The following is a 27,929-nucleotide window of genomic DNA, read 5'->3' on the forward strand; positions in this document are numbered from 1 at the left end:
GTTAAGTGATTTAAGTTGTGGATAACAAAATTACTACACAGGTGATTCAAATGAAAACAAATAAATCAATACTAATTCAAATTTAATTTTAATTATTAAAAATTTCTTAAAAGATGATTGACAGATTAGTATTATTTATGTATATTGCGAATTTAACTATTTATTAGATTTTCTTATAAATATGATTTTTAAATATTCTATTAGTATGATGTTTTTCAAAAATCTTCCTAGAGATAATGTTTTAGTTTTATTAAGCAATCTTATGCGAATTTCATTCTCATGTTTTATTTTGATATAAGTACATTATTTTTATTTTCTTTTACTTAAAAAAAAAAAAGAAAAAATAGGTGTAACCTGTAAAACGAACTGAAGTATTGAGCGGCGCGAGACACTGTTTGACCCGATACAAAATGATACAACCCGATAGCCGAAGAATCGGGTTCTGTTGGGCAGAGGGATCTCGGCCCATTTATAACCATTACAAGCAGAATCAGCCCAATTTCAATTTGTTGACTTTTCTTTTTTGGAAAAAACAGTTTTTAGGACTTGGTCTTTTGAGAGGAGTCCTGAAACTCAAATCACTTTTCTTCCAAATTAGGGGAAAAAACGAAACAACTTTCGGCTAAAATGGTTCAATAGTGAACGCAAAAACCTCATTCAGATTCAAAGCTTTGGATTCAACTCACTACAATGTGAAGCTTGGACTTTGGCTTCAGTTGTAAACATCAGGTTCCAAATGGACAAATACCAATCTTACTCTATTGATAGAAAAGAGAAGATTTGTAGCGTTGGTCAGTTGGTCAGATACTAAGAAAGAGAAGGATTTGACAAAAGAAACAGAGCAGAAGTGAGGCCGCAAAATCCCCGTCGATCTTAGTGTGACTTTGTAAATCAGAGTCCATTTTCTGTGGGCCACAGGCTATTTTATCTTTTCTGTCTGTTGATTTTTCTCATGGATAGGTGGGCAGGATAGAGACATAGCTTGGCTGCTAGTTATGCTGCTTATCCTTAGCCAGCATAAAAAGTGCTGGCATCAACCATCATTTTATGATCTACTAAAAACTTCCACTGTCTTACTGATCCATCTATGCCGTACAAAGATTTGTCTTTTAAAAGCATATTGACTCATCAACTACTTTCTGCACCATACTTGCTTTCCCGACTTCAATGCTATCCAGAGTTGGTCCGGAGTTAGGACTGCTTCAGCTGTGGGTTCTTTATTTGGTTAATTCTGGATCCAGATATTGAAACTGGCTTTTGGGCTTGCTCTAACTTCCAAACTACTAATATTTTCCAATGAAATTTACACTTGACCTGATAGCCTGGCATAAAAAATGGTATGCATTAGCCATTTGGCCATCAACTCTAACTAGTGTTCAGGACGCAAAGAAGTTACCTGAAGTAATGAGCCTTGAGAGGTTTAACCACAGGAAGACCCATTTTTTTTCTCTGCCAGCAGTCCCAGAGCAATATTTATTAATAGTGAGCAGATGTGTTCTTTCTTCTACTTTTTCCATCCCAAGAATCCTACTAACTGCCTTTCTTATCAGTGACAACAGACGATGCCATGCTGGATGCTGCCTCATAATATTTGCAATTCCTAAGGAGATTTCTTTGTGCACTAGCTTAACTAGATGTCCATGGCCAGGCCTTTGTTAAACACCTTGACACACAAAAGCAAAGTTAAAACATAGCCACAAATTTCCAGGAGCCGGTAAATAAAAAATAATTCCTGATAGAAAAAGAATGAACTGGCAATTGAAGCGTATGGATCATCTTCATAGCATTTTTAATTTTTGGGAAGCAGACTCATACATCGATATGGTGTAGTTCACAAAATGGCAACTAGGCACCAGGTTGAGTTGGCTGTTGATTAATTAACATAGAACTAATGCATACAGTGAGTAGTAGAATGATATTGAATGGGTGCTGAAACAATGCATTGTAGTTGCCGAAAAAGAGCAAGATATTAACCTCGTAAATCACCAAATGAGCTGCAATTTACTAGCATGAAAAAAAAATTATCCTTATTATTATTACATATTAGAAGAAAATAAAAATAATAATAATAACACAACACTATATGTGAATACTATTCATTTTTCTTCTTTTGTATAACATCGGGGAAAGAAATATTAAAAGAATGCTCTAACAGTACCCACACTGTTGACCCCAACAAAGTATTCCTTCACTGGATCATCTTTCAGGTCACGAGGAATAAAGACTCTTCTGACCTCTGAAAACTAGCCTTTAGTCCACCATCTAATACCAGACTGTTGAAGCTGTGACTCTGAGGAAGTACAATCTTCAGATCAAACAACTGAAGGCTAGTGGCTTAGTGTTGCAAATCTATTGCGCAAGTTTATGCATTGCGGTGAACCTAGTTGCATAGTTCCAAAATCAGCTGACCTCTGGCTGTAACATAGGGAAGAAAGTCCAGCTATTACCAGGCCTAGCCTCCTTTCCAGCAACCTTTTCATTGGCCCACCACTCGGACCTGATGGTGGGCTTATCAGAAGCTTCTCCTTTTGTATTGTCGAAGTTGAATTCTTTAATTGAACCAAGTGTAACAGAGCGATGCTTTTGATAACTATGCTCCTCTTCAGCTTCTCCTGATGCTTTTTCAACTGTTTCATTGGAAGTTTCCCTAATAAACAACTCACAAGAACTTTCTAGATCTTTTTTTATTCCATCTCTTTCTTTTCTGCCCTCTGCCACCAAGTCCTTTGGATATTCTGACACGGCTCTACTTGGAAGCAATGACTTGCTTTCGAGACAGGGTGCAACATCTTCACCACTTAACTCAAAGGATACTCTGTGATCAACTATCGTTTCATCATTTTTAGGTCCATTTGCTGGGTTAGTAAGCAATGCTACCTCAGAAATCTGACTCCCTACAAGAAAACCATCTCGTGAGGCAGGACCCAAACCATCAGGTGTCAATGATCCCGAGCCCAACCTTGAACCCAACCCCATACCATCTGGAGTCACAGATCCAGAACCCAGTCTTGAACCTTGCCCCAGTCCATCTGGCGTCAATGATCCAGAACCTAGCCTTGAACCCCATTTGCGAGTGGTAAAATTTTCAAACCCTAAAAGTTTGGGAGCCTCCCCCATGCGGAACTCAAGGATTGGACGTCTATCAGGGAAAGGAGAGGATGTGCCAGAATTAGAGATTGCTGAACCCGGTGATATGAGATTACCACCAGGGCTCCCAGGATATATTTGATAAGACTGAAACTCATAATGGGATAATCCAAATTTCTGATTGATCCCACTGTTTCTCCGAGCACGCTCCAATGAAGATGTCAGCAATTGAGCAAATGGTACTTCAGGGGATGAAGGTGTTGTCAGTTGAACAGATTCAGGAGGAGGTGTAAAAGGAGCCGTGGACGGTTCAGTTGTCAAGGCAGAGAATACAGGTGGTGTAACTAACTGGGTTTCATGTGCATAAGGGCCTATGGCAAAAATGGATGCAGGGCCACGGGGGGAGTAGGCATTAACAGAAAGGGAAGTTAGGGACAGCAATCCAGCTGGTGATTGGGTGGCAGATGGAGGATCCGATTGGAGGAATGATGCAGGAGATGAGGGAGGGGCAATAAAGGGCAGTATAATGCCAGTTGGATCACTTACATTTTCAGCAGTTGAGACTGAAGCTCCTGGTACCACAGGTTCAGGAACAAGGACAGCATGGCCAATTCGCTTACTGTTTTTCTGAGATCCAAAACACCAGTAAAGGCCCCAGCAGCTTCCCCATCTTTTCTTCTGTATTTAAATGAAAGACTGTGAATCAGTATTTTGTACGGAAAATAAGTTTTCCATCTTCAAGTATTCTACATAAGGCAGTGAGCAATATAGGTACATTCATTTCAACTCTCAGCACCCAGAACAATATGGGAGCAAAGGATTAATGAAGAGCAAGATGAACACCATCTTCAGTCTCTACACCTCCCTCAACCAATGTATTATAGCATCATGAAAAATTCAATTTGAAAATTTAAGCCACCCGAAATTAAACATCTGCTCTCATGCTGCTGAGTGCTGACTTGTTGGAGAACACCATGTGCATCATGCTTTATCAACACAAAATTTTTCAAGTCTGAAAATAAAAATATAGTCAAGCAAGATTGCACTTCACATCTAATGCATCTATCAGACTCTAAAATAGCATGTCCCTCTGCCCAAACATGATAATGAGTACATCAGGATGACTAATTCCCACACCTAAAGTTGATAAATTTTTCTCTGCCTGGTAGTTGCTGTATGTTTATTAAACTCTGGTTTTCCATGTTTCTTGGATAATTTCTTGTGTACATTTTGACATACATGAAAAAAAGTTCAAGCACACAAGCAAACTTCACATGAAAGCAGCAGAAACAAGTCTCAACATCATAAGAATAGCACTAGCACAACATTGATCATGAATGCCTTTTTGACATACAATAGCAATACATACATACATACATACATACATATCTATGACTTTAAGGAATAACTAGTTTTGATTACTCTTTAAGAATTCTAAGGAAGACTACACATTAGAATGCAAATTACACAGTTTTTGAAAATTACTTTTAATCCAAAAATACAAGACCGATCAACTATTTTGGCTAATCAAACTTCGTTCTTCCCTGAAGATGTTTCTATAGGCATCTCAATAAAATGGCAAATATACCAAGAAAAACCTGTAAACCATTGATATCAAATGACCAATTAAGTTCCATTTCTTTTATATTGTGTTTGTCAAATCTCCTTATTTTTCCGCCACAACGTAATATCTCTTTTTTAAAAAATTGCTGTAATACACTCTAGCCTGATATCAGCAAATTCTTCGACAAAAGACACTAAAATGAACAGAAAAGCTGCCCCCACCCAAAGCAGGAAGGAATTGCAGAAAACTGACAAAGAGGCATAATACCGGAAATTTTACTATTTTAATTTTAAAAAAAAAAGAAAAAGAAAAAAGGAATAGTTAAACTTTCAAAACTCAAATCTGCACTTTAGAAGTACGTATATAAAACGATGTTTTTTTCTTTGAATTTCTTTTTCTTATCTACTTTTCTTTTTTGTTTGATAAGTCGAATTCCACTGTTAAGAGTTTTTTTTTTTATGCCTATTCTTGATGCAAAACCAAAAAGTAAAAGCAGAACCTTAACTGAGCCTAGCTCAGCTAATTGACTTGCCTGCCAAGACTAAAACAAATTAAAACTCAAGATCCAAATTTCAACTTCTTTTACTTTACCTCGGTTCCTCGGCAACCAAACAGAGAACAAAGAAACAGCAAGAAAGTTCAATACTTGAGACAAATCACGAAACGAAATTTCAGACTTTCAACATAAAAAACCCAAGCAAAGAACAGCACCAACAAAATTTCGGAAACAACACTTTTGCTGTCTTCTATTCTTTCCTCCCTTAAGATTTTCGATTCAAAAGAGAGCTTAAGTAATCTCAAAGTCCCGAATTTCCCGATAATTTTCTCAGGTAACCAATCGGAAAGAAAAAGGTTTTTTTTAAATAAGAGTAAAAGTGGATGTTAAGATTCGCATATACATACATAAACATGTACCTGAACGGTGGTAGGTTGGACTCTGGAGTCGGCGGAGACGATGGCTGTAGCAGCGGCGTTGACGGTCTCGACGCTGTCGTTTACGCTTCTCATCTTCGATTTCTAAGCTTAAAACATTGCGTTAATAACATCAGCTTCATGTAACTTTGATCTCTTTTGACTCTCAAGATTCAACAAATCTCAAACGATTTGAAGACAACGGGACTGAAATAAAAATTAAAAAAATGACAAGTTGAAGATGTTAATTTTTATTTTTAAATCAATTCATATAGATCAGCTATCCGCTCTGCATCCCTTTTTTTTTTTTCTTTGCTTGTGTTTTCCCCTTTTTTCCTTCTCTTCCGGTTCAGTTCCCCTCCAGTCGTTATCCTCCAGTTTTCATCCATTTTGCACCGAGTTATTGCCACGTCATCTAAAAGATGATTGGGACCCACTGGTTTTAGTTTTTCCTCATTTGTTGCTGCTTGTATTTTGCTTCTTTTTCGAAGAAAAAAAAAATCTATTTTGCTTTCATGTGTAATTTATGGACTCTTGCGGGAAGTTCGTGTATGATACTCCCACCAATTAGAAATTAATACTAAATAATTCCTTTTTCTTTTTCCTTTTTGAAAATACACATACCCTGCATTTAGAAATAGTGCTCAAAAGTAATAATGCTTTTATTTTTAAAGTATATTTAATAATTTCAAGATAAAATAGATTTCAAATTTAATCTTGAAGTAAAAATGTATCTAGTTTATTAGAGAATTAATATTCAAATATAAAAAATAACTAATAATTAAATATAAACAATTATGAGAAAGGAAATTAAGTTAACAAAATAATTAAGTATAACAAATCTTCTAACTTAAGATTATCATTTTCTCATCTTTAGTTTTTTTCAGGAAAAATAATTCAAACAGCTTATATGAGACACATGAAGTCAACTATAATATAGTACTATCAGTCGAACAGGGCATAAAGAGTATAGTAGTAGTACTTTTTTTTTTAAGTACATAAAATAAAGCTTTGGCAAATTTGATTGTGGGAAAGACTTCATTTGAGTTTTATTGTAGATGGAATAGTATTTCGTTTTATCACTTTTACATAATAGTATTTCGCTGTTATAAGACAATAGCTTATGTTTTTATGTAAAATGGCATTTTCACGATGTATACAAAGGAATTGATTGGCTAATCTTAGTATAGATTCATAATATGACGTGGCTAAATCTTACTAAAATAAAGATGACAGAGTGGACAAGAAACAGCTGTGTATCCTCACTCTCTTATATTTCTCTCTCTAATTATTATTACTATATATTTAATTTATTTATGTAATAAAATAAATGTGATTTTGTAATTATAAATCTTTCTGTTTTAAGTTCAAACAACAAGTAACAAAAGCTTGGCAATAATTAAAGTCCCACTGGGAGTTTTCACCGAAGAAGATAACGCTTCGCATTTTGTAGCGAGGAAGTTGACGGGATTGCCCTTCCGCTTTATTGAAAATTGTTCAGGATGCCATTGCTACGCAGTTATGGCGGAAAAAGAAAGAAGGTAAGAGAAAGGTGTGAGAAACTCGTGAGTTTCATTGTTTTGTGACTATGTGCGTGCATTTGTCACCTGTCGCCAACGTCCCATGCAAGACTCTCGTGACTGCCATTTCTTTCATTCGTTGGCTACCTTCGCCTGGCATTTGTGGGCCAACTAATCAAAAAGGGTAAATGATAAAAAAAATTTTAACAAAATAAATTTATTTTTTAAAATTTAAAATTTGATTAAATGTCGTGTATTTTTTATTTAAAATCTTTTACGCTGTCATATATAAAATAATTAAAATATCTATTTTTTATTAAATTAATACTAACAATAAAAATTAAAATCAGTTTTTTTAAAAATAAAATAATGATTTTAAATAAAAAAGTATAAGGATAAATCAAAGACAGTTAAGTATCAAATTTCAGATTTAAAAAAATAAATAAATCTCTTCTACTTCAACTTATATAATATTTCTTTGTAATTTACTCATAAAACTTAAAAAAAAAAGCCTCAATGCCCAATAATATAAATCACTAAAATTTAACGATGTATACGAGTGTAAGAACTATTTTTTACCCCGTTATTATGTGTGTGTGTGTGTGTGAGAGAGAGAGAGAGAGAGAGAGGGGTATGAGAATTTTCTTATGACTTGCTTAAATTTAACTTAGGTGATGAACAGACATAAAATTTTATTATGGATAATTTATTTTATACGTGCAAAAAATTGTTGGTTTTTGAGTTGAGTAGGATAAATAATTCTCTTTCATATTCTTTTATTCTATGTTTTCCCTTCACGCACTGTTTTCAAGAGTCTATGCATAGGTAGTACAACTTACATGAAAATAGAAAAAAAAAAAAAAGAGAAGAAAATCCTCAACGGGGACAAGACAATAGCAGTTGGCAACCGCTAAATTTGCAAAGTTTTAAAGGGGTATTTTTTATTCATTCATGAGCAACAAAGCGAGCAATCCCGTTACTTTCTTTATTTATTTGTTTGTTTTCATTCTTTGTTGTTACATTGGAACGAGGGAACTCTTTTGTCAAAGCTGTGCACGTGTGCTCATCAACTTGCTCGGATAATCGGCTTTCGTGCATAACGTAGGACAGCGACACTCCCTTCTCTCTCGTCTCTCTCCACACCCCCCCACACACACTTTTTTTTTTTTTTAACTAAACTTGCACGAGTGGTTCGGTTTCTCTTCTCTCTCTCTTACCCCGTTATCTTTTCCCTCTATGATAATGATATCACAACCCCCATTCACTTTTGGCTCTTTCTCTACCCTTTTTCTCCAATCTTTCCATTCGACCTTTTCCCTTCATGTCTTTTTTTGTTCTTCTTTATTACCTTATCAAATGAAATCTTTCATGATATCAAATTGATTGAAAAAAAAAAAGGAAGAAAGAATTGTTTGATTATACCCCTTCTCTTTTTATTGACTTTTACCTTGATTTCATTATCCTTTACCTCTGTAACCGGAAGGTGATAGTGATGGGAAAAGTTGGCTGTAATGCAATGATTCATATATCAACTTCTAATCTTATAAACTTTGGAGGGGTGGTTACTTTTTTTTTTTTCTTGTAAAATCATGTTTGCCTTTATTCTCTCTCATGTATCTTTTTTTTAGATAATGGGCTATAAAGTTCCACATTATGATGGTTCACTTTTCCAGTTCCCACACGTGTGGCAGATGAAAAAAAGGTGAAGCAGTGTTGCAAAAGTAATCTAAGATGATTTACTACATAAAGGTAAAAGAAAATTAAAGGTATTAATTAGTAAATAAATTTGGTAGTAAGGTTTTTTTTTTTTTGAAAAAAATCATACTTTTTGTAAGTCATTAAAAAGAAAAACAAATAAGCTAAAATGTTTCACATTTGATTGTTAAAATTCATATAACATTACTAATGATTTAAATTTTAAATTTATGAAAATTACGAATAATTTGAATTAAAAAAACTATTGAATAAATGATGCTTAAATTCGAATAACTATAAAAACTTTCTTCATATAAGGGATGGGTCCAATAGGAGGCGCAAGGAAGGGATATTTTAGGAAGTGACCCGCAAATGGGGTGGCTGAGTGTGGTTATGGACCTACAGGGCAAAAGCTAAACCGGCACACCACATGTCCAAGCTATCAAAGTAGGTGGGGGTTTGATCCCAAAATTTAAAGTTGTAACAAAATCCCATCCCATCCCGTATTGCAAAAATTCCACCAGGCATATTTCTCTCAACGCCATTCTTTTTCTTGTTGACATCTTCTATCAAAAATAAATGCGAGGGGGATTTCTCACATACATACATACATTGCAGATGCCTTGTTACCAGCCGCACACCATATGCTTCATCCCCTCATCATAACTGGCTTTCTTATGAAGATGGAATGGCATGATTTGTGAGTCTCTTTTTTCTCCCTCTTTTTGTTTTTGGTTATTAATCACACAATTCATAAAAACGTTTACCATGCATTTTATTTGGACTACATTACACAGTACATTTCATCTTTCAATTTTATAAATCTCAACTTTATTAAATTATGAATTTAATTCAAACCGAATTATGTATTGTGATTGAACGGATCAATTAAAAATTTTTAATTTTTAATTTTGAAATTTTAAGTTTGAAAATTAAAGAATAATCAATGTTTGTGACAATGAACAGAATTGAGTCACTTTAATTTCTTTGACCAAAGTCTTAAAAGAAATAAAGTGTTGAGATAATTTCAAAATTTAGCTCTATGGAAAAAGGCATTAGCATTAGCATTTCTTATAAAAAAAAAAGAAAAGGAATTAGGGAGACACAATATTCCATTGATGGAAGAGGCCAAGCACTTTAGTCCATGTAACTGAAATGGAAGTATTATCAAAGTCAAAAAAGAGATTAACATCTAACAGTACCCCAATCGTTACTTTAATGGGAAGACGCAAGCAAACATCACCTCGTGCTAGTCATGTAACTCATGCTCATCAAACAGCGTGGAAAAGCCCAATTATTTGGGCAACCACAAACATGGTATGCGAGCCTGTGACTGCTCGGATTAAGACCAATAAGTAGTCATGTCTGAGCCCAACACATGATAACTGGACTGCATGGCAGGCCTTCAGCGCTGTGTCCGAAAGCAAACTTCACTGTAATCGTCTCGATAATCATTTTCCACCTATTGCATTTATGGACATCATCCAATTCGAGATAATCTTTGGTCCACTCCATGTCTATACGTCGAAAATCTGAGCTCCCCTAAAACTCAGAATAAAATTGTCTCTTCAAATGACCACAATCATGGTCATCGCCTCACCAATCTCAACCTCCACGTTCTTGTGCACATCTTCAGTTAGCTCAAAATCAGTAAGCTGCTCCTTGTCTCCTTTGATTTTATATCCTAGAGCCTCGAGTATCCGTTTCTCCACGTTGTTTCCACAGTTGGGTTCAGCTTATTTTTCTCCGTGGAGTGGTCTCAAGCATCTGGGCATTTCAATCTCGCCCAAATCTCTTAAACTAGGTACTTTTTTTTTCTTCTAATCAGGGTTTCTTGTTTTTAAGCTGTATTTTTTTTCCTTTAAAGACCATTTATTTTGATTCTTCAGTTTGTTTTTTTTGTTTTGTTTGAAATGATGGCGGTGCAGAGAAAAGGGGAAGACGCAAAGGTAGGGTGGTTCATGCATCTCTGTTTGGGGTTGGAGCTCCTGAGGCTCTGGTTATTGGGGTAGTTGCTTTGTTGGTGTTTGGTCCCAAGGGTCTGGCTGAGGTATGTTCTACCTTTTATACGTAGGTTAGTTCATTAATCTTTAATTTTTTTTTTCCAATTATAAAGAAGAACGCATTAGTTGCTCCTTTTGTGGCTTGTAATATTTGATGATTTTCGCCGTTCAAAAACAAAAATATTTGATGATTTTCGAGACTCTTTGTTTCCTTTATGTATACATGTCTTGAAATTTCTTATATTTTCATGCGGATATTGGATTTAGTTAGTTATAATCTTTGGATACATTGGCCTCATGCCAACAATTTTCAAATTTTAATCTAGAAAGCTCTTTATATATGTTTGCAAGTGTCTCTTCTTCAAGGACACTTTTTATAAAAGATATATTTACATTTTGCAACACATAACTTTTTGACAAAAATATTATTTCAATAATCACAAAAGACAATAATTCATTTCATAAAACATAATTTTTGAACCATAATTTGAAATGATAATTTTTCATATTTAAACTTTTGAAGTATGTTATTTTTTCAATTTGTTTCATAACGTTTGAATGTTATTTTGTCAAGGGACATAACTATTCACATGAAAAAAACCTACTTACAATCTAATAGTCATATTATGTCACTTTATATGATATAATTTTTGAACTAAAATAATTATTTGTGATGTGATATAACTTTTAATTTTGAAAATACACAAAAAATATCTTACCATTTTCAAAAATTTTCAAATACTAACAATTTTGGGAATCTTGTGTATGAATGAAGATATCTCGCAGATTTGAACTTTACTTAGTGAATGTGGTTGATTCTAGTTTGAATTGAATGGTTGATTAAGTATTGAACCATTAATTTTTCATTTGACTAGTCCAGTCACCAAATACACACAAGTTTCTTTGCTCACTTTGTATCTAGTTTTGCCAACACATTTTATAGCCTTGTGTTTTGCATCCGCTCATGAGTGTTGTTAAAGTCAAGCTTTTAGTTTTTAGAAGTGGCCACACTTCCACTCACATAAGTAACCTCTATCGAAAGTACCTTGTAATTATAGTGCTTTAACATATACATGTTATGAGTCAATTAAGAACTTTTATTCAACCTTACCTTATGCATTACGGGAACCAAGCACTATACATATTGGGATGGAAATTATAAATTAATGCTTGCAATCATCCATGTTGTCAAATGGTTATTATCCAAGACTTACAAGTCGACCACAAGCGTGGAGGTGAGCTCCCACCATTAGAGATTTAGTCGATAGGCTTGAGATCCATCCATTTTGAAGTCCTTATTATCAAGTCCTTTTTTAGATTTTTGATAAATAAATTCGTTAAATTTTAACAAGACCTCACAGAACTTATAGTGACTATACTGTTACTAATTTTTTGCCTTATAATATTATATTGAAGTCTAATATATTGACTCTTTCTATTGTATGCTTGATTATATGCCTTTGATATTGTTGCTTCATTGTTACAATATATTGAAATTGATGCCATTGGTTTAAGCCATAATGAAATTTTATAAAATAAATCTTTCAACCAGTCCGTTTCTTAGATGACAGATGCTAAAGTTATAAATTTAGCTGCCATGGTGGAGTCCGCTTGACAAGATTGTTTTTTAAAACCCTTAGAAATAGCACTCTCAACAATTGTAAAAACCTAGCTAGTCATAGAAGTGTGATAAGTTTTATTTGAGTTCCAATTAACATTCGAATACCCTTCTAAAACCAAAAGAAAACTTAAATAACAAATCATGAATCATTGTACTTTTTAAGTACCTAAGAACTTTATAAACAACATACTAATGCTCTTTACTTGGATTATTTGTAAATCGGCTTAGCATCCTAATCGCAAAAAAAATATCCGGCCTTATACACACCATAGCATACATTAAGCATCCAATCATCGTTACATATTCATTTTGTACTATTGACTTATCTTTATTAGATATTAGCTTTATATTAGAATCATAAGGCATAGATATTAACATACAATCTAACTTGCCATACTTTATTACAATCATTTCAATATAATGAGATTGAGGCAATGTTAGGTCATTATTGTCTCTGATTATTCTTATAATTAAAATAACGTCCGCCATACTCATATCTTTCATGTCAAAATTTTTTGATAAAAACTTTTGTGTCCTCCGCTTTTTCTATATCAGTACCAAAAATTAATGTCATCCACATATAGATAAATGATGACACCTTTACCATTATAGATTGATGTCATCATTTATCTATATGTGGATGACATTAATTTGTTAGATTTGTTAGATTGATTGATCTTGTAACCATTAGCTAGCATTACCTCATCAAACTTTTGATGCCATTGTTTAGGTGATTTTTTTAATCCATATAAGGATTTTTCAAGCTTGCACACTTTTGTTTCTTGACCAAGAAAGACAAATCTTTCAAGTTGTGCCATGTACACTTCATCTAACTCACTATTTAGGAATGTTGTTTTAACATCCATTTAATTAATTATCATATTATATATAGATGCAAGTGTTATAAGCACTCTAATTGTAGCTATTCTTGCTACCAATGCATATGTATCAAAATAATCAATACCTTTTTGTTTAAAACCCTTTGTTGTTAGTCTTGCTTTAAACTTATCTATGTTTCCATTAACTTTCATTTTCTTTTTGAAAATCCATTTATAGCCTATTGGCTTAGAACCTGGTGAGAGGTTTACTAACTTTCAAGTTTTGTTTCTCATTAGCAAAACCATCTCATCTTGTATTGCTTATTTCCAAAATTAAGTATCTCGAGACTTCATTGCCTCTTCATAAGTTTAAGGATCACCTTCACCTTCACTTTCTACATTAAAGTAGTAAGGTAAGTATTCACGTGTTTTTTCTCTTGTTCCTTCTATTAAGTACATGAGGAAATTGGATCTATATGTTTTTGCTTTTCTAATTCGTTTACTTTTTCGAAGCTCAATAGTTTCCTCACCATTTTTCAAAAGTTTATCACTTTCTGTTACTAGTTCTTTGGATTTTGGAATTAAATTGAACTTTATTTTATCAAAGATAACGTCTCTTGATTCTATAACTGTATTAATGGAATATGAATCATTGGGCTCTATCACCATGAAACGATATGCTTTACTATGTCGAACATATACTATGAATATACATTTAATTCCTCACCTAATTTCCTTTTCTTTGGTTCAAAAACTCTTACTATAACTTAGCATTTGCAAACTTTTAAATAATTAAGGTTCTGACTTTCTTCATTTCCATAGCTCATAAGGAGTAGTTTTACTCTTTTTGTTTGAGATTCTAATTAGTATATGACAAGTCGTTAATAAGGTTTCACTGCAAAATCCTTTTTCTAAACTTGAATTAGAAAGCAAAGCATTGACCATTTCTGTAAGAACTAGGTTCTTACGTTCCCCTACACCATTTTATTTTGGTGCGTATAAAGTGGTAATCTTATGAATAATACTAGTAGACTCAAAATACTTGAGATCATAATATTCACTTCTGCTATCACTTGGTAAATATTTGATAAACAATTCACAATGTAATTCAATTTCATTTTTATAAATTCTAACTTTTTTCATTACTTCATTTTTAGCATGCAATAAGTAAACATAGCAATATCTAGAGAAGTCATCTGTAAATGTTACAAAGTATTTCTTTCTATCAATAGATAGAGTATTATGCATGTCACAAACATCAGAATTTATTAATGCAAGCAATTTGGAGTTTATTTCTACCTTAAGACATGAGCTTCTTGTGATTTTAATAACCATGCATGTTTTACATATATCATTATTTACATCAATATTGGGTATTAACTTTAATTTAGCCATATCATGCATTATTCTATAATGAACATGACTTAATCTATTATGCCATAAATTAGACAAAGTTGCTTTACTATCATGAATATTAAATGAGGTATCAATATAAATAGAACTAGTAATATTCTTATTAATATTAAGTTTGAACATTTTTTCATAAAAATATCTTCACATATTGTCCACCTTTTGTAAGGATGAATTTATCCGCTTCAAATACTAATTTAAAGCCATATTTATTTAACAAACTACCCAACATAAAATACTTTTTAACTTCTGGTACATAATAGACATTATTTAGAGTACGGTGTCTTTTCCTTTCACTTGTGTATTGGAAGAATTTCTCATGTAGAGTACGGTTCCATCATTAACTGTTTCCAAAGTCTTGAAGAGAATCTTGTCCTTATATATATGATTAGTTGCACCAGTGTCAATCCATTATACTCCATCATCTTGGAGAAGATTGATTTTGGAAACCGTAGTTACAAATTTATTGTTATTCACACCTTATGTCTTGTTTTTCAAAAGTTTACATACTGCCTTGAAGTATCCAAATTTATTGCAATGGAAATATGTCCTCTTTTTGTTCCTTTTGATTTTATGACTTTTGTCATTTATGCTCACGAAATATTTTCTTTTGTTGCGCAAGACTGACTTGTTTGATGGTTTGTGTTCCATCACATGTACCTTCGAAGTCTTAAGATTCTTTTCTTTAGAATCTTTTTCTTTTTCATCTAGCTTGACTTCTTCTTGTTTACGATAATCTTCTTATATTCAAAGATGATTACCAAGCTCCTCGACGGACTTTTTTTTTTTTTTTATGTTTTAGAATTTTCTTAGTATCTCTCCATGAAGGGAAAAACTTCTCAATTATAGAAGATACCATAATAGTTTCATTCATTTTAAGGCTATATTGCTTAAAGCTATTTAGATTACGTTCACGTTCACGTAATTGTTCCAAAACAGAATGATTATCAACTATTTTGTAGTTATTGAAACGACTAATGAGAAATTTCTTGTTACTTGCATTTTCAGTCATGTATCTTTTTTTCAATTTGTTCGAAAGTTGTTTTGCACTAGCTTCATTTTGGTATGCATCGAACAATGGATCTAACATTTCATTAAGAATATGTCCCATGCATATGTAGTCAGCATTATCGCATTTTTGCTTCATACAAGTTTGAACATAAGCACATTGAGAGTTGTAAGGAGCAAACGTATTTTTTTCTACCACCGAATAAAATTTCCTCCTTTAAAGCAATCTAACTTGATAACGTTGGTGATCATCTTTTTAAGTGAAGTCCTTTTGAATTTCACACCACAAAAATAAGTTTTAAAATTATCGCTGCAAATGGGGTTTAAATGGAATTCAAGGAACCAGTAAAATTGATTTCAAGACGAGCTTGTTGATAGACAGTATTTTTAAGACTTATTTTGCCCTCATCAATTAGTATGCAAAGTTGAATAATGTGAATAGCCTTAGGGTTACAATGAAGCCAACGCTTAATTTCATTTTGCACTTTACGAGAGTAGATTGTTAGATACATCAAGAATAAAGGTATTGTTTCAATAATCACCTTATATAAGGATAACTATTTATTCCATAAAACACAATCTTTGAGCCATAATTTGAAACTATAATTTTTTATATTTAAATTTTTGAGCTGTGATGTTTTTTTATTTGTCTCATAACCTTTGCTTGTTATTTTACCAAGAGACATAATTATTTATATGAAAAAAACCTACGTACAATCCAATAGTTACATTATGGCACTTTATGTGACATAACATGTGAGTTAAGATAGCTTTTCATTATGTGATATAACCTTTGATTTTGAAAATACACTAATATAATTCCCAATGAATTAAGCAACAACCTGCAATGGATGGTATGCAGTCTGAAATAAATCAGGGAAAAGAATTGGTGTTGAGAATTTTTCTAAGTGATTAGGATGATAAGACAAATTTCTTTAAAATTGAAGCTGGTCTAGTGTGGGATTTTGTAAAGAAATGAAGTTAGCTTTACCTGTATGGTTTCTTGTCTCGGTGGTAGTTTGGCTTTTTCTTAGATGAGAATCCACTAGACAATCAAAGAAATTGATAGCTACTTAACATGTTAGATGATAAAAAATCATCGATGAAAGTCTTATTTTGTTCCATCAAAAGACCAGACCATACTGCTAGCTGCTGTTACCAAACTTAATGTGTTATCTTTTGACTAGATAATGCCTAATTGGCCTTGATGTCTAAATCTTTTATTTTCATCTGACACTTAAGCCCAATGCATTTGAGTTGATGATCTTTGTTGACTTTGTGACTCCCATGACTTTCCCACTATCCGGCCAGAAAAAGATCATTGTGTTAACCTATTCTAAACTCTACATTCACTTGTCCCTTCAGAGGTCTTGCTGACTTATGCTTCCTGATGAGCATGCTTTGCGGTCTTTATTAATCCAGATCTTTAGGATCAAGTGTTATGTTTTTACCAAAGATCCATCTTGTCATTTTACTAAATGGCTCGATGTCTGGAAGTATCTAACTTGTGGAGGGTTAGAAGACATATTGATATTGCGGTATATCACATTTGATTAATTAGACGATTTGTTACTCAAATCTAAGGGTAAACATTTTCATTGGTACTGTTAAAAAAGGTTATGTAATCAATTATCAGGTATGCTGCATCATAATGGGTGAACATAGCTGTATTTAATAAATCTAAACTGCCATAAAGGCATTAAAAGAAGACAATTAGTGCCTGCCATGCTCTTATCCTTTAATGGGAAGTTGCACTGTGTTAGGTATCAAAAATTAATTTACAACTGTATAGCAGTCACTTTGCTGCCTTAATGGAAGTTAAATGATTTTTCTGGGAGTTTAGCATTTGGTTACCATTTGTGTAGGCTGCATTTACTTGTTACTTTTACTACTTAATTTAAATAATTGAAAATTGAAATTTTAATATTCGTGTACAAAATACATTGTTTTCCTTTAAGATGAAATAATTATGTTTGTATTACATTTGAGCTACATTCTCATTTTTAGTTGAATATGAGTTTGCCTCTAGCCCTTTAAATATTTACTTGTACATTTTAGCAACTTTTGAGGAAGCAAAAACTTAGCAGTGAAGAAGACAACCAAACAGAAGCTTACATAGTTAAGATAATATTCTGTTCAAGTTGAAATCCTTTAGGTATCTCAACGGCCTAGTAAAGTGCAGGTTGCTCGGAATCTGGGAAAAACATTGCGTGAATTTCAACCCACCATTAGAGAACTTCAGGTAGGGCATGAAACTTTGGTTTTACTTGTATCTTTACTTGGTAGCTTTGCCCTTCTGAATTCTTCACCTTTGTTTTTTTCTTCCATGAAGGAAGTTTCAAGGGAATTCAAGAGCACCCTTGAGCGGGAGATTGGTCTTGATGAAATGCCAAGTTCAACACAAACTACACTGAAAAGAAACAGCCCCTATATAAGTAATTCTATCCCAACCCCTTCACCAGTTACCAACACTGAGGAATCTGGCACTAAGGCTGACCCCAGTGAGTGATTTATATTCTTTTATTTAAAGCTATTAGTGGCATGAATTGCCTTAGGTTTTCTGATCCTTAATGAGATTTTTCCTTCAAACCTCATTTATCTTATTGCTTGATCTGTTTCCCTGAAACATGCACTAAATGCTACATGTTAGTGGTCAATTCTGCTGTTTATAGCTTTGTAGAGGGGTCTTTCTTATTCCTTTTCCTATTCCCTTTATATCTTTCGAAGAAACTCAATGAACCATGCAATTCGTCACCTAACTGCAGATGGTACTCCATCCGTGAACAAGGCTTATACTAGTGAAGAGTACCTAAAGGTCACAGAGGAGCAGCTAAAAGCTTCTGCTTCTCAACAGCAGGATCAGACTGCCTCTCCTGCAGAAAGCCAGTTAGAATCGCAAAATCAACAAGAAGGTTGGTTCTCCTTCTTCTTCTTCTCTCTCTCTCTCTCTCTCTCTGATATTTTGATGTAATTGGTGTAAATTGGTGACAGCTACTGCCAAAGAAACTGCCTCTGCAATGCCTCCATCTCAGAAACCTGAAAGTGACACGTGAAATCCCATGAAATGGGGAATGAAGGAGTTGTCTAATCTATTAGTTTCACAGAAGCCTCAGAGCAAGGGATGAAACCTCCTGAAAAATATGGAGAAAGAAATGCCACGTTTGTCATCTTTTTCCATCTTAATTTTGGTTAAATAATGTAGAATAGTTCCTGCAAATCTCTGTAGTCGCCAAGAGTAATTTTGCAACATAATTTCCATATCAAGTACCATTGCAGAGGAGGAATTCTGAATTTTGGGATAATGAACGTGAATCTTCTTTGGTTCGTCTGTTCATTTCTGGAGATGGTTGTCTGCATGTCAGCTAAAAACCATATGCTGAAAATTATTTCTTTCATTTAGTGAAAGGCTTTGTTGCAATACTACTGTAAACTGTGCTATATTGGAAAAACCCTTGCGGCTGGCAAATTGAGTTGAAGAAAAATATCAGGTGGCATTTCTGGTGCTTCAAAGAAAAATCGTAGATAACTTCAATTGAAGCCAATAATGGTAACAACAAAATGCTAAATCCCTACAGTCGAAGCTGATTATAACATCAACCAAAAGGCAAAGAAGGAGACCCCATCGCTCTGTTTTGCAAATGCCTCGGTTGAGTTTAATGCAAGGGCTTGCAGAAAGGAGCCAAAGGAAAGAGAAACAAAGAGATGAACCTGTTAACGGCAGAGAAACCATAAAAATGTTTTGAGTTAGGTTTACTGGTGGAGGAACAAAGGTCTGATTTTTGGCAACTGAGGAGAGGAAGGAAAGAACCTACTCTTCACACAAACATTTTTGACGGTGGACTTGCTTTAAGCACCATATTGTGTATTACGCTATTCCCATTAAAATGGCTTGAGTTGCAATGGTTTTAAAAATGGTCCAGGGCTATAATTGAGAAGGAAAAAGAAAATACAAACAAAGCATCTAATTTCTCCTTTTTTCTTTTCCCTAAGAAAGTTTCAGATAACAACTGGATAATTCAATCAGTGGCGTTTCTTCGGGTACGGCATCATAACATCATATGATAAAACGAAATGTATTATTCATTATATACTCTGTTTGGACGTATATTACCCATATTAAAAGAGAATAAAGTTGTATTCACAGATCGAAGGAAAAAATTTCTTTTATTCATCCTTTGGTAATTAATTTTTATTTCAATTTAATCATCAAGAACTTGTGGGTTGTGCCTTTAGGTGTCTTAATTTTTACTTGATTTAATGATCAAGAAGTAGTTGTGTATTTTAGGTGTTATAATTTTTATTCTAGTGTGTGTCATCTTTAATAATTGAGGGATGATTGTTTAGTAATAAAGACAATGACTTACTGGTAATCACACATTAAATCAGAGGAACAGGTTTTAATTCAGGTTATTGTTATCGTTGGGACAATTCCCCTTGGTTCGTAGGAAAATTGTCGCCAAAATTAGTTGAAGGGTCAGCTTTTTGTTAATTAATTAACTACCTCTTTGGTCAAACAAGCCGAAGGAACAGTTGTGTGTCTTGTCTCTTCTCCACCCCACCCATAAGCAGTGGTTTCAAATGGCCGGGCTAGCTTCATAAGGCCAATTATTTGCCTTTGCGATTTGTTGCTTCTCAACCAGTCTTTTATAAGTAGCCTCCACAATCAATGTCACAGTTATGCTGCAACCTCTCGCATGACTAATTCCCAGTTAATATGGACGTTGATGTGGCAGCCACATTGGCGTTCTCTTCTTGAATTTATGGCTCCTTACTAAAGTGATTACTGCAACTAATTATAAATTTGGTCATGATTTGTTTGGTAGAAATTAAACTTTGATAAACTTATTTCGGAATGCAGTATAAGTTTAGCGACCAATGGTGAATTGTACCCCCTTTTTGGTAGCCCCTCCCTCCATCCTAGTGCCAATCTGGTAACAGGTAGGTAAGATGGATAAGACCACTGAGAATGACAACTACCAACACAACACCCACGTGGTGCAGATCGGTGTTTGAGTAATAATGTCTTAATTCTTTCTGGTACAACTCAAGGGAAATTAAGCTGAAAATTTTTTTAAAAGGGATCAGCACTTCAGAAATTGCTTAAAGAATGAAGAGGCCATCCGACACATAGGACAACACCGTTTCGACGTCTATTTATATGTTGTCCTGATTTCCAAGTGTTCAATGAGTTCAACATTATCGCCAAACGAGAATCCCAACTACCTTTATATGTCTTATCAATTACTTCCATAAAGCCACAAGAGCATAAATATATATATATATATATATATATATATATCAACACGAAACCAATAGCAAACTCGTACCTAACCAACAAAGTCAAGCGTATGCCACAAAATGCCGCCTTCATTTTATAATTTTAAACACGGACTTTTCAAGGGGCTACCATTTTCACATTTATATCGATTAGTTCATTTTAACCAATGAAAATGTAACTATATTCAAAATAAATGTGACAATAGCTAGCAATCTCTCTACATCAATCCGTGTTAAAATTAAAATGACCAAGGACATTTCATAGAATTATAATGATGCTACCCCAAGCATGATATCACACAAAGTATTACTACTATTATTAGACTTCCATGAGAAATTCCTTATCTTTCTCCAACTTCTCCATTGCTCCAGCTTCCAAGGTGATCTCCACGTCAATGCTCCTGCCTCCAGCCTTCCCTTGATACAAATACACCATCCCATCGAACCTGTTGTTGGAACCACTCCTCACCCCTTCTGGCTTTCCCCACCCGAAATCCACGTCGTACACCTTAAACCTTGGAGAGCTCCCAACAGCCACGCAGTTGACACCAGCATCCTTGAACTGGAAAATCTTGGGTGCGGCCTCCCACTCCTTGTTACGCTCATCGATAGCCTTGGAATTGTGAGCTTCGATTGCCTTTTGTACGATTGATGCACCGAATTCCGGCGGGTTCCCCAGCAATAACCCGGCCGCCGTGACTGTGAAGATGGCTTGAATCAGGTTGCCAAAGTAACTTTCGGGCATGGGGGGATCGACCCTTTTACGACAATCTGCAAAGACAGTGAAAACTGTGTAGTCTTCAGGTTTAAGGTTACGTGCTTGGGTTACGTGATGCCAAATATGGACAGACAGAGATTGAAAAGTTGAGAATGGTTTTGAGCCGTCGGATGGTGGGTTAGAGTTGACTTTTGACTTGATCTTGTCGATGGCAGCTTCGGAGAACCTGAAGAGTTTCTCCCTGAGTTGCGGGCCTTGGTTGGCATCGCCGTTGGTTGACTCGACAGGGTTGGGTGGGAGCGAGAGGTCCAGCTTCACGCGGGTGTTTCGGGCTTTGGTCCGCTCAAGAAATGGCTGAACCGAGATAGAGTTCGACCCGCTGCAGATTTGAGCCCACGAGCTCATGAAATGCCACGTGGAGGTTCCATCAAGGATCGCATGGTTGAACGCGCACCCCATTGCCAGTCCGTCTTTCAACTTCGTTAACTGTCGTACAAAATCATTAACACATATAAATAATTTAAAAAGGTTAACCCAAAATGGACGGTGATGATGATAAATGGATTTGCATCTAACGGACCAAAAAATGGGGCTGGATGAAAATGAATATATCTGAAGACCACAGATTGAGATAGGCCAATGGTACAGGAATTAATGAACGGGCAACACAAAAAGAAGTGAAGCAGATTTATGGCCTACAAATTAAAGATGGACCAGTTCTCTTGGGGTCCCATACCCATAAAAATTCTTCAGAGCTGTCCAATAATGTCTTACCTTATCTTGCACATTTTTTCCTTCATACTTCAAATTGGGCTATTTGGCTTTATGCCGTTTGATTATGGAGAAAGCAGCAGCAAGCAGGTAACTTTCAGCAAGATAATAATGATAATAATAAAAGTAATAAAGTTTGTGTTTATCAAGAATTAATGCAGGTGGGTCATTGGTTGGCATGACAAACAGCAGAGTCTAATCAAAGTCTAGACCCATCGTCTGGTCTTTTTACGAGGATCTAATTCTAATGGATAGGAGCAGGGCAACACTCAGAAGTTCTTCCTTTATAAGAATTACAGTTAAGGAGTTATAATGCTCTTCATGACTCAGGACAGCAAGGTTGTCAATTTAAGGCATGCACTGGCTCCTTGTTGGAGCATATCATATGGGCACCTCAATCATTAACAAAACTTCCCTTATTCATAGGGTTATTCATGCATAATGCAATATGATCCTTTCCCTCTGTATAAATCTTTCAGCCATAGAAATGAGGTTCAATCTCAAATTCTGGGTGAACCTATACACTCTTTCTTAAACAAATGTTTTGATTATCAAATAAACATGTGTGAAATATTTACTACTATCTGAGACTAATGTATGCAGTAATGCATGCACAGCTGTAACTTCATTAAGGTTTTATTCCATTTGTTATATATTCCATCAAATTCAGAAGGGTCGTGGGCCAGTTGTCCCCCTTTTAAGTGACACAACAAGTACATTTTATTAAAAAAATATAATATAACATCTATTACAATATTTTTGCCAAAAAAACTCGATTGATTCTTTACTTTTTATATTCTTCTACAAATATCTAAATTAACTAGCAAAATAGCGTAGTAGTCGTAGTAGTATATTCTAGCCAATTAAAATTATATATAGCCATTGTAAAATCTTCCTTATTAATAAAAAAAAATTGATCATTCCAATCTGAATTCATGTTGCTTGTAATGGGAATAAGCATGCAGGATGATTTCCTAAGACAGAGTGCCAAAAAAAAACTGCAGGGTATAAAGAATGATTCAATGGAATCTGGACAGAGATCAGCCCTTGTGGAAAACAGAGAAGCAAACAAGCAAATATGGCAAGTCCTAATGTCATTTGGCTGATGGCTGGCAATGGACTAACAGCAAAAAGTTAAAAAAGTGTTACCTGAACAGACAACAGAGGCCGGTTTTGACCCTCCAAGTTCAAGACACCATTGTATGGTATCAGGTCCTTCAGAGAGCTTGTGCCCTCGTCAGCCGCTAGTTCATCGACGCTGATCCCCTCGGCGGTGGCTTCCAAGACTTCAACACCGTCCATATCATCATCGTAGTCCACCCTGAAAACCCCTTCCTCGTCTTTTCCCAGCTTGCCTCCCAGCTGATAAAACTCCTCCAGAACTACCCTGAGCCCGTCTTTGAGCTTCTCCACCTTGTCCTCAAACTCTCCACCCTTGTAAAACAACAACTTCTGGTTATAATAGAATGCCAGATATGGGAGATCAAACGTGACCAACTGACATTCTTTTCTTCCTATAATCTTGCAAGGTTTGACATGGTTTTTGCTGGTGATTTTCACCTTCGCCATTTCTTCCTTCTTCCCTACTTCAGCTGCCATAACCTTGATGATTATTCTTTTGTTTAGCAAAATAAAAATCTTAGAAGAAGAGAACAATGTTTTCAAAGAAACGAAGAGTTGTACATAGAAAAGGGGGGACTAGACTGTATAGATACTTATAGAAGAAGACACGCACATACACTCCGTTGATGTAGTTGGGGTTGCATTAATGCGATTCATGAGAGCGGTTGTGATCCATTAATATGCCCGAGTCCCTTCTTCTGGTTTGGGAAGCAGTTGGGTAAAAAAATTTATGCGAGCTCACTGTCTGTGCTATGGCTAAAATAAATGCCAACATTAAGACACCTCAATAGTTGTTCTCTGTGTCAAAACGTTACTACTCTATCGTGTATGTGCTGTAAAGCTCTTGTACCTTGAGCTGCAAACTCTTGCACCTAGCATCCTGTTCAGCTTTCTCAATGAGGGTAAGTTTAAACAATAAATAACCTTTTGGAAGCCGTAGAAGTTTTTTCACGTCTATATTTACTAGAGGTACTCAGATTCTTTTTTTTTTTTTTCTGAAAAAAAAAAGCTCTACATATTTAGTAGAAAAGAAATAACTATATAAATATAAGAGGTGCTCTTATGTTATGGACTTATATATATATATATATATGATGCATCCTCCCCCCTGTTTGAGCGGAAAGCTATTGGTATTTCTCTAATATCTCTATATCTTTTCCTTGTTCAGAGTGGACCAGTAGTACTCGTAAATCAAAGCCAATCCCATTTTTTTTTTCTATCTCATTTTAATTTGCTTCATTTTCTTCCATAAGCATTAATTGAACTTAAAAACCCCTCACATGCCAAATGGCCCAAATTAATCTTTAAACATTACAAGATTCCATGTAATGATAGCAATTTTGAATAAGATGGTTAACAACTTAGATCACTTCGAATAAATGTTGCATTGTAATGGAGACCTTCATGTGAGATGCCTAATTTCATTATTTTCTATGAAAGCTCATTTTTTTTCCAATAAAATGAAAAAGAAAGAAAATATGCTTTCCACCGATGAGATTTGAATTCATGACGCTCTTCATTGATGAAGACTTAAACCATCAAAAGATATTGCTGACTAATAAATTTGCAACAATAAATGTTGCGATTGAATGCAAGTTTATTAAGTCAATTTACTGGAAAGTTTTCTACATGAACTAGACTTTCTATAGGAGACCTTGTCGACAGCAACTACTACCTTCCCATGCCTATGAAATGATGTATGCATCTTCACTTATGGGACCTTAATTATGTGCGGTTCTTATTAATACAACACTAACCTTTGCCTCTCTTTACAACAGATACTAGGAAACCAACGATTACAACAAAGTCAGTACCCTTATTTAAAAAATTTTACAAGTCAGATCTCTTGCTTGATGACACACCGCTTGTTCCCTGGCCCATATGTTTTTTGACTAAAGCCAAATTGACCATTAGTACGTAAAAGGGTGCAAGATCTTCCCCTGTTGTGAAATGTAAGATTTTGATTAACAGCATAAAAACTTTTCAACAGGGACAGCACCCACACTTTTCGGTTAGATCGGTCCGTGATTTTATTACTATGACTATGTGATCCCATACTGTTATAATTGTATATCAAAGAACAGGACTGCAACAAAAGGGCCAAAAGGCAACCACAAAAACGGAAAGTATTTATTGTTGATGATAAGGAAATGAGAAATTATTACTAGCAAAAAATGTAGGACAGGTTTTCACTTCTAGGAACAATTCAGTTATTCATCATTAACTCCATATGACCTTGCCAGCCAAAACTCTTAAGATACCTTTGATTTATTGTAAGGAGGGATGGTGATGCAGACGGGCTGCAGGCAGGCTGGCTTGATCTCCATTATCAATGATGCCAGACTTGCTAGATAGCAATACATAGTTTAGATCGTAAATTTTGAGTGACGCTGGAAATTAATTGTTTCCTAGGGTGTTGAGTGGAAGTAGCTATCGTCGGGAGTTACCACAATTTCCATACTTTTTTGCTGTAGTTTTCTACATTACACACAATAGAATTGTCACATAATGTCATGCGCGTGTATAAACACAAGAAAAGAAAAGATGGTGACAACTGATTATACTAGATTCTAAATTTCTGATTGACAGTTCATCGTCCAGAACTTCTACACTAAAGAGTTGGTGAGCAATAAATGTTCATCACCGCAGCTTAAAATTGTTCATAATTAAGTTGGGGTGGCATTGATCCATTACCTGCTTTAATTATTATTCACCAAAAGGTACCCTAAGGCGTAAGTTTTCTTGTGTTTTTCATTATTTTTCAATGTTTGTCAACACAAAACCAACAAAAATCAACAATAAAATGGTTTTTTTTTTGGCTAAATTAGTATGGAGAGAATAAATGATTATCTTGATACCAGATCAGGAGTCCGGGTGGTACGTGGACCCGGATCTAGAATCTCTCTCACAACTAGGTTTCTAGCCCTATTTATGGTCATGAAACACAGATACAAATGCTCCTCTAACTCATCAAGCTGTTGGGTAAAGTTAGCATCATTCTTCTTCAGCTGGCGCGCCACTTCACCACTGGCTTGGAGTCGATCTTCACCACGGTCAAGCCAAAACTTGACCATTGCACTCATGTCTTCAAGTTCGTCATTTAGCCGAGCTACCAGCCGGCTTATTGTGTCCAAGTCTCTATTCAATATATAAGTCCCCTTGGCAGCTGCGTCTAGTTGAGCCGACTCCCTTGCAAGCCTTCTCATCGAAGCCAGCTCAAGCGAAGCTGCTATAAGGCCCGGCGCAGCCACGACCAATGCCAGAGCATGGGATGCAACTATTATTGTTAGTGAAGCCGTTAATGCTACTAGAAATACGCCCGAGCCATGTTGTAGACTGTTTATTAAATGGAGCTTGGCTCGAGCCTTGTCGCGACTAGACTCAAGCCGTTCAAGCAAATCACAACAACCTGCTTGAATGACCCGAACCCGGCTTGAAGATGGAGCAGTTGATAAAAATGGGTTAGGAGAATTGGAGAATTCAATTAACCGGGTTACAATACCCAAAAATTGATTTCCATTTGAAAATTGAGCAATCTCAAGGGCTTGAAATGAGGTCCTAAAAGAGCGATACTTGACACGTGTATGGTCGATATCTTTTAATAGTAGGCCACATAAGAGAGAAGCATTAGCAGTTTGAGAAAAATAGTCCAATAAAAGAGAGTGGGTGGTAGGTCGGTTTTGGATCAAAGTAAGGATCCGAGAAACAGTGGGTTGGTCCGGATCCAAGAGATGCTCGGCGAAGAGCCGATAAGAAGAAAGCCGAGCTGCAGTGGTTGAATCAATGGGGCTAATACACGTGGCAGAATCTATATGGGATATAGCAAGGACACGTGTCCAGAAATCGTTGTATGATTCCGTTCGGAAGGCATTGGCATATTCTTCACGGACGTCTATGCTGCGTGGGATGACAGAAGAGTTAGCACCAGATGCTGCAAAGCAAAGAACAATATCAACAAAGGTTAAGGGGATTATCAATTCAACTTTGAAAGAAATGCTTTTTCAAGGCTTTCCTTTAGTGAAAACGACTCGTTAGTTCATCAAGGGTTCATCGTATAACTTGATATCATATAAACTAAAAATCAAACATATTATTGCAGGTCTAATCGTGGCTAAGTTGACTAGTTATCCCGGGCTTAAACTTGTAAAAAAGCAAACATAGTAATAGGCCCTATGGCTTCTACACTTGTTGCTCCATGTCAAAAGCCCTGAGCGCCGCGGTTATCTCTTCCTAGCTGAGTAGGCTTTAATAGACCGGCCAGGCTAAACCTGTCCCAACAACCTCTTTCTATCATCATACATGAAGCTGCAAAAATTTGGTAAAAAACGCCATGTGCATTCATTGATTGAAAAAAAAAAAAATATATATATATATATATATATATATATATATACTTATATACA

The 27,929-nt window shown here is 35.1% G+C and overlaps 4 protein-coding genes across 6 annotated transcripts in view; 1 reads left to right on the forward strand and 3 right to left on the reverse strand.

Moving 5' to 3' along the window:
• On the reverse strand, positions 1,976-5,914 carry LOC18605605. 2 transcript variants are annotated; one of them, XM_007038703.2, is made up of 2 exons: positions 5,567-5,914; positions 1,976-3,765 (listed from the first exon to the last, which is right to left on the reverse strand). In XM_007038703.2, the coding sequence occupies exons 1-2, from the start codon at positions 5,657-5,659 to the stop codon at positions 2,401-2,403; spliced, it is 1,458 nt and encodes a 485-aa protein (XP_007038765.2). In that variant the 5' UTR covers positions 5,660-5,914; the 3' UTR covers positions 1,976-2,400. The 2 variants fall into 2 exon arrangements, with proteins under 2 accessions (XP_007038765.2, XP_007038766.2); XM_007038704.2 differs by having other exon boundaries at positions 5,555-5,904.
• On the forward strand, positions 10,225-19,132 carry LOC18605606 (sec-independent protein translocase protein TATB, chloroplastic). Its single transcript, XM_007038705.2, has 6 exons — positions 10,225-10,582; positions 10,707-10,828; positions 17,821-17,880; positions 17,971-18,139; positions 18,404-18,550; positions 18,630-19,132. Exons 1-6 carry the CDS (start codon positions 10,351-10,353, stop codon positions 18,689-18,691), a joined length of 792 nt encoding a protein of 263 aa, XP_007038767.2. The 5' UTR covers positions 10,225-10,350; the 3' UTR covers positions 18,692-19,132.
• On the reverse strand, positions 20,871-24,095 carry LOC18605607 (BAHD acyltransferase DCR). The gene is made up of 2 exons (XM_018117500.1): positions 23,554-24,095; positions 20,871-22,119 (listed from the first exon to the last, which is right to left on the reverse strand). The coding sequence occupies exons 1-2, from the start codon at positions 24,001-24,003 to the stop codon at positions 21,235-21,237; spliced, it is 1,335 nt and encodes a 444-aa protein (XP_017972989.1). The 5' UTR covers positions 24,004-24,095; the 3' UTR covers positions 20,871-21,234.
• The window catches only part of LOC18605608 (UPF0496 protein At3g49070), a 2,390-nt gene continuing 806 nt past the window's right edge, over positions 26,346-27,929 (reverse strand). The window contains exon 3 of one of the 2 annotated variants that reach the window (XM_018117511.1): positions 26,346-27,457. In XM_018117511.1, coding sequence (XP_017973000.1) covers positions 26,373-27,457 — 1,085 coding nt within the window. In that variant the 3' untranslated portion in view covers positions 26,346-26,372. The remainder of the gene's footprint in view (positions 27,458-27,929) is intronic. The other variant, XM_018117512.1, reaches the window with a different exon arrangement.

Source organism: Theobroma cacao, chromosome 3 (assembly GCF_000208745.1).
Source record: "Theobroma cacao cultivar B97-61/B2 chromosome 3, Criollo_cocoa_genome_V2, whole genome shotgun sequence".
Classification (NCBI taxonomy): domain Eukaryota; kingdom Viridiplantae; phylum Streptophyta; class Magnoliopsida; order Malvales; family Malvaceae; genus Theobroma; species Theobroma cacao.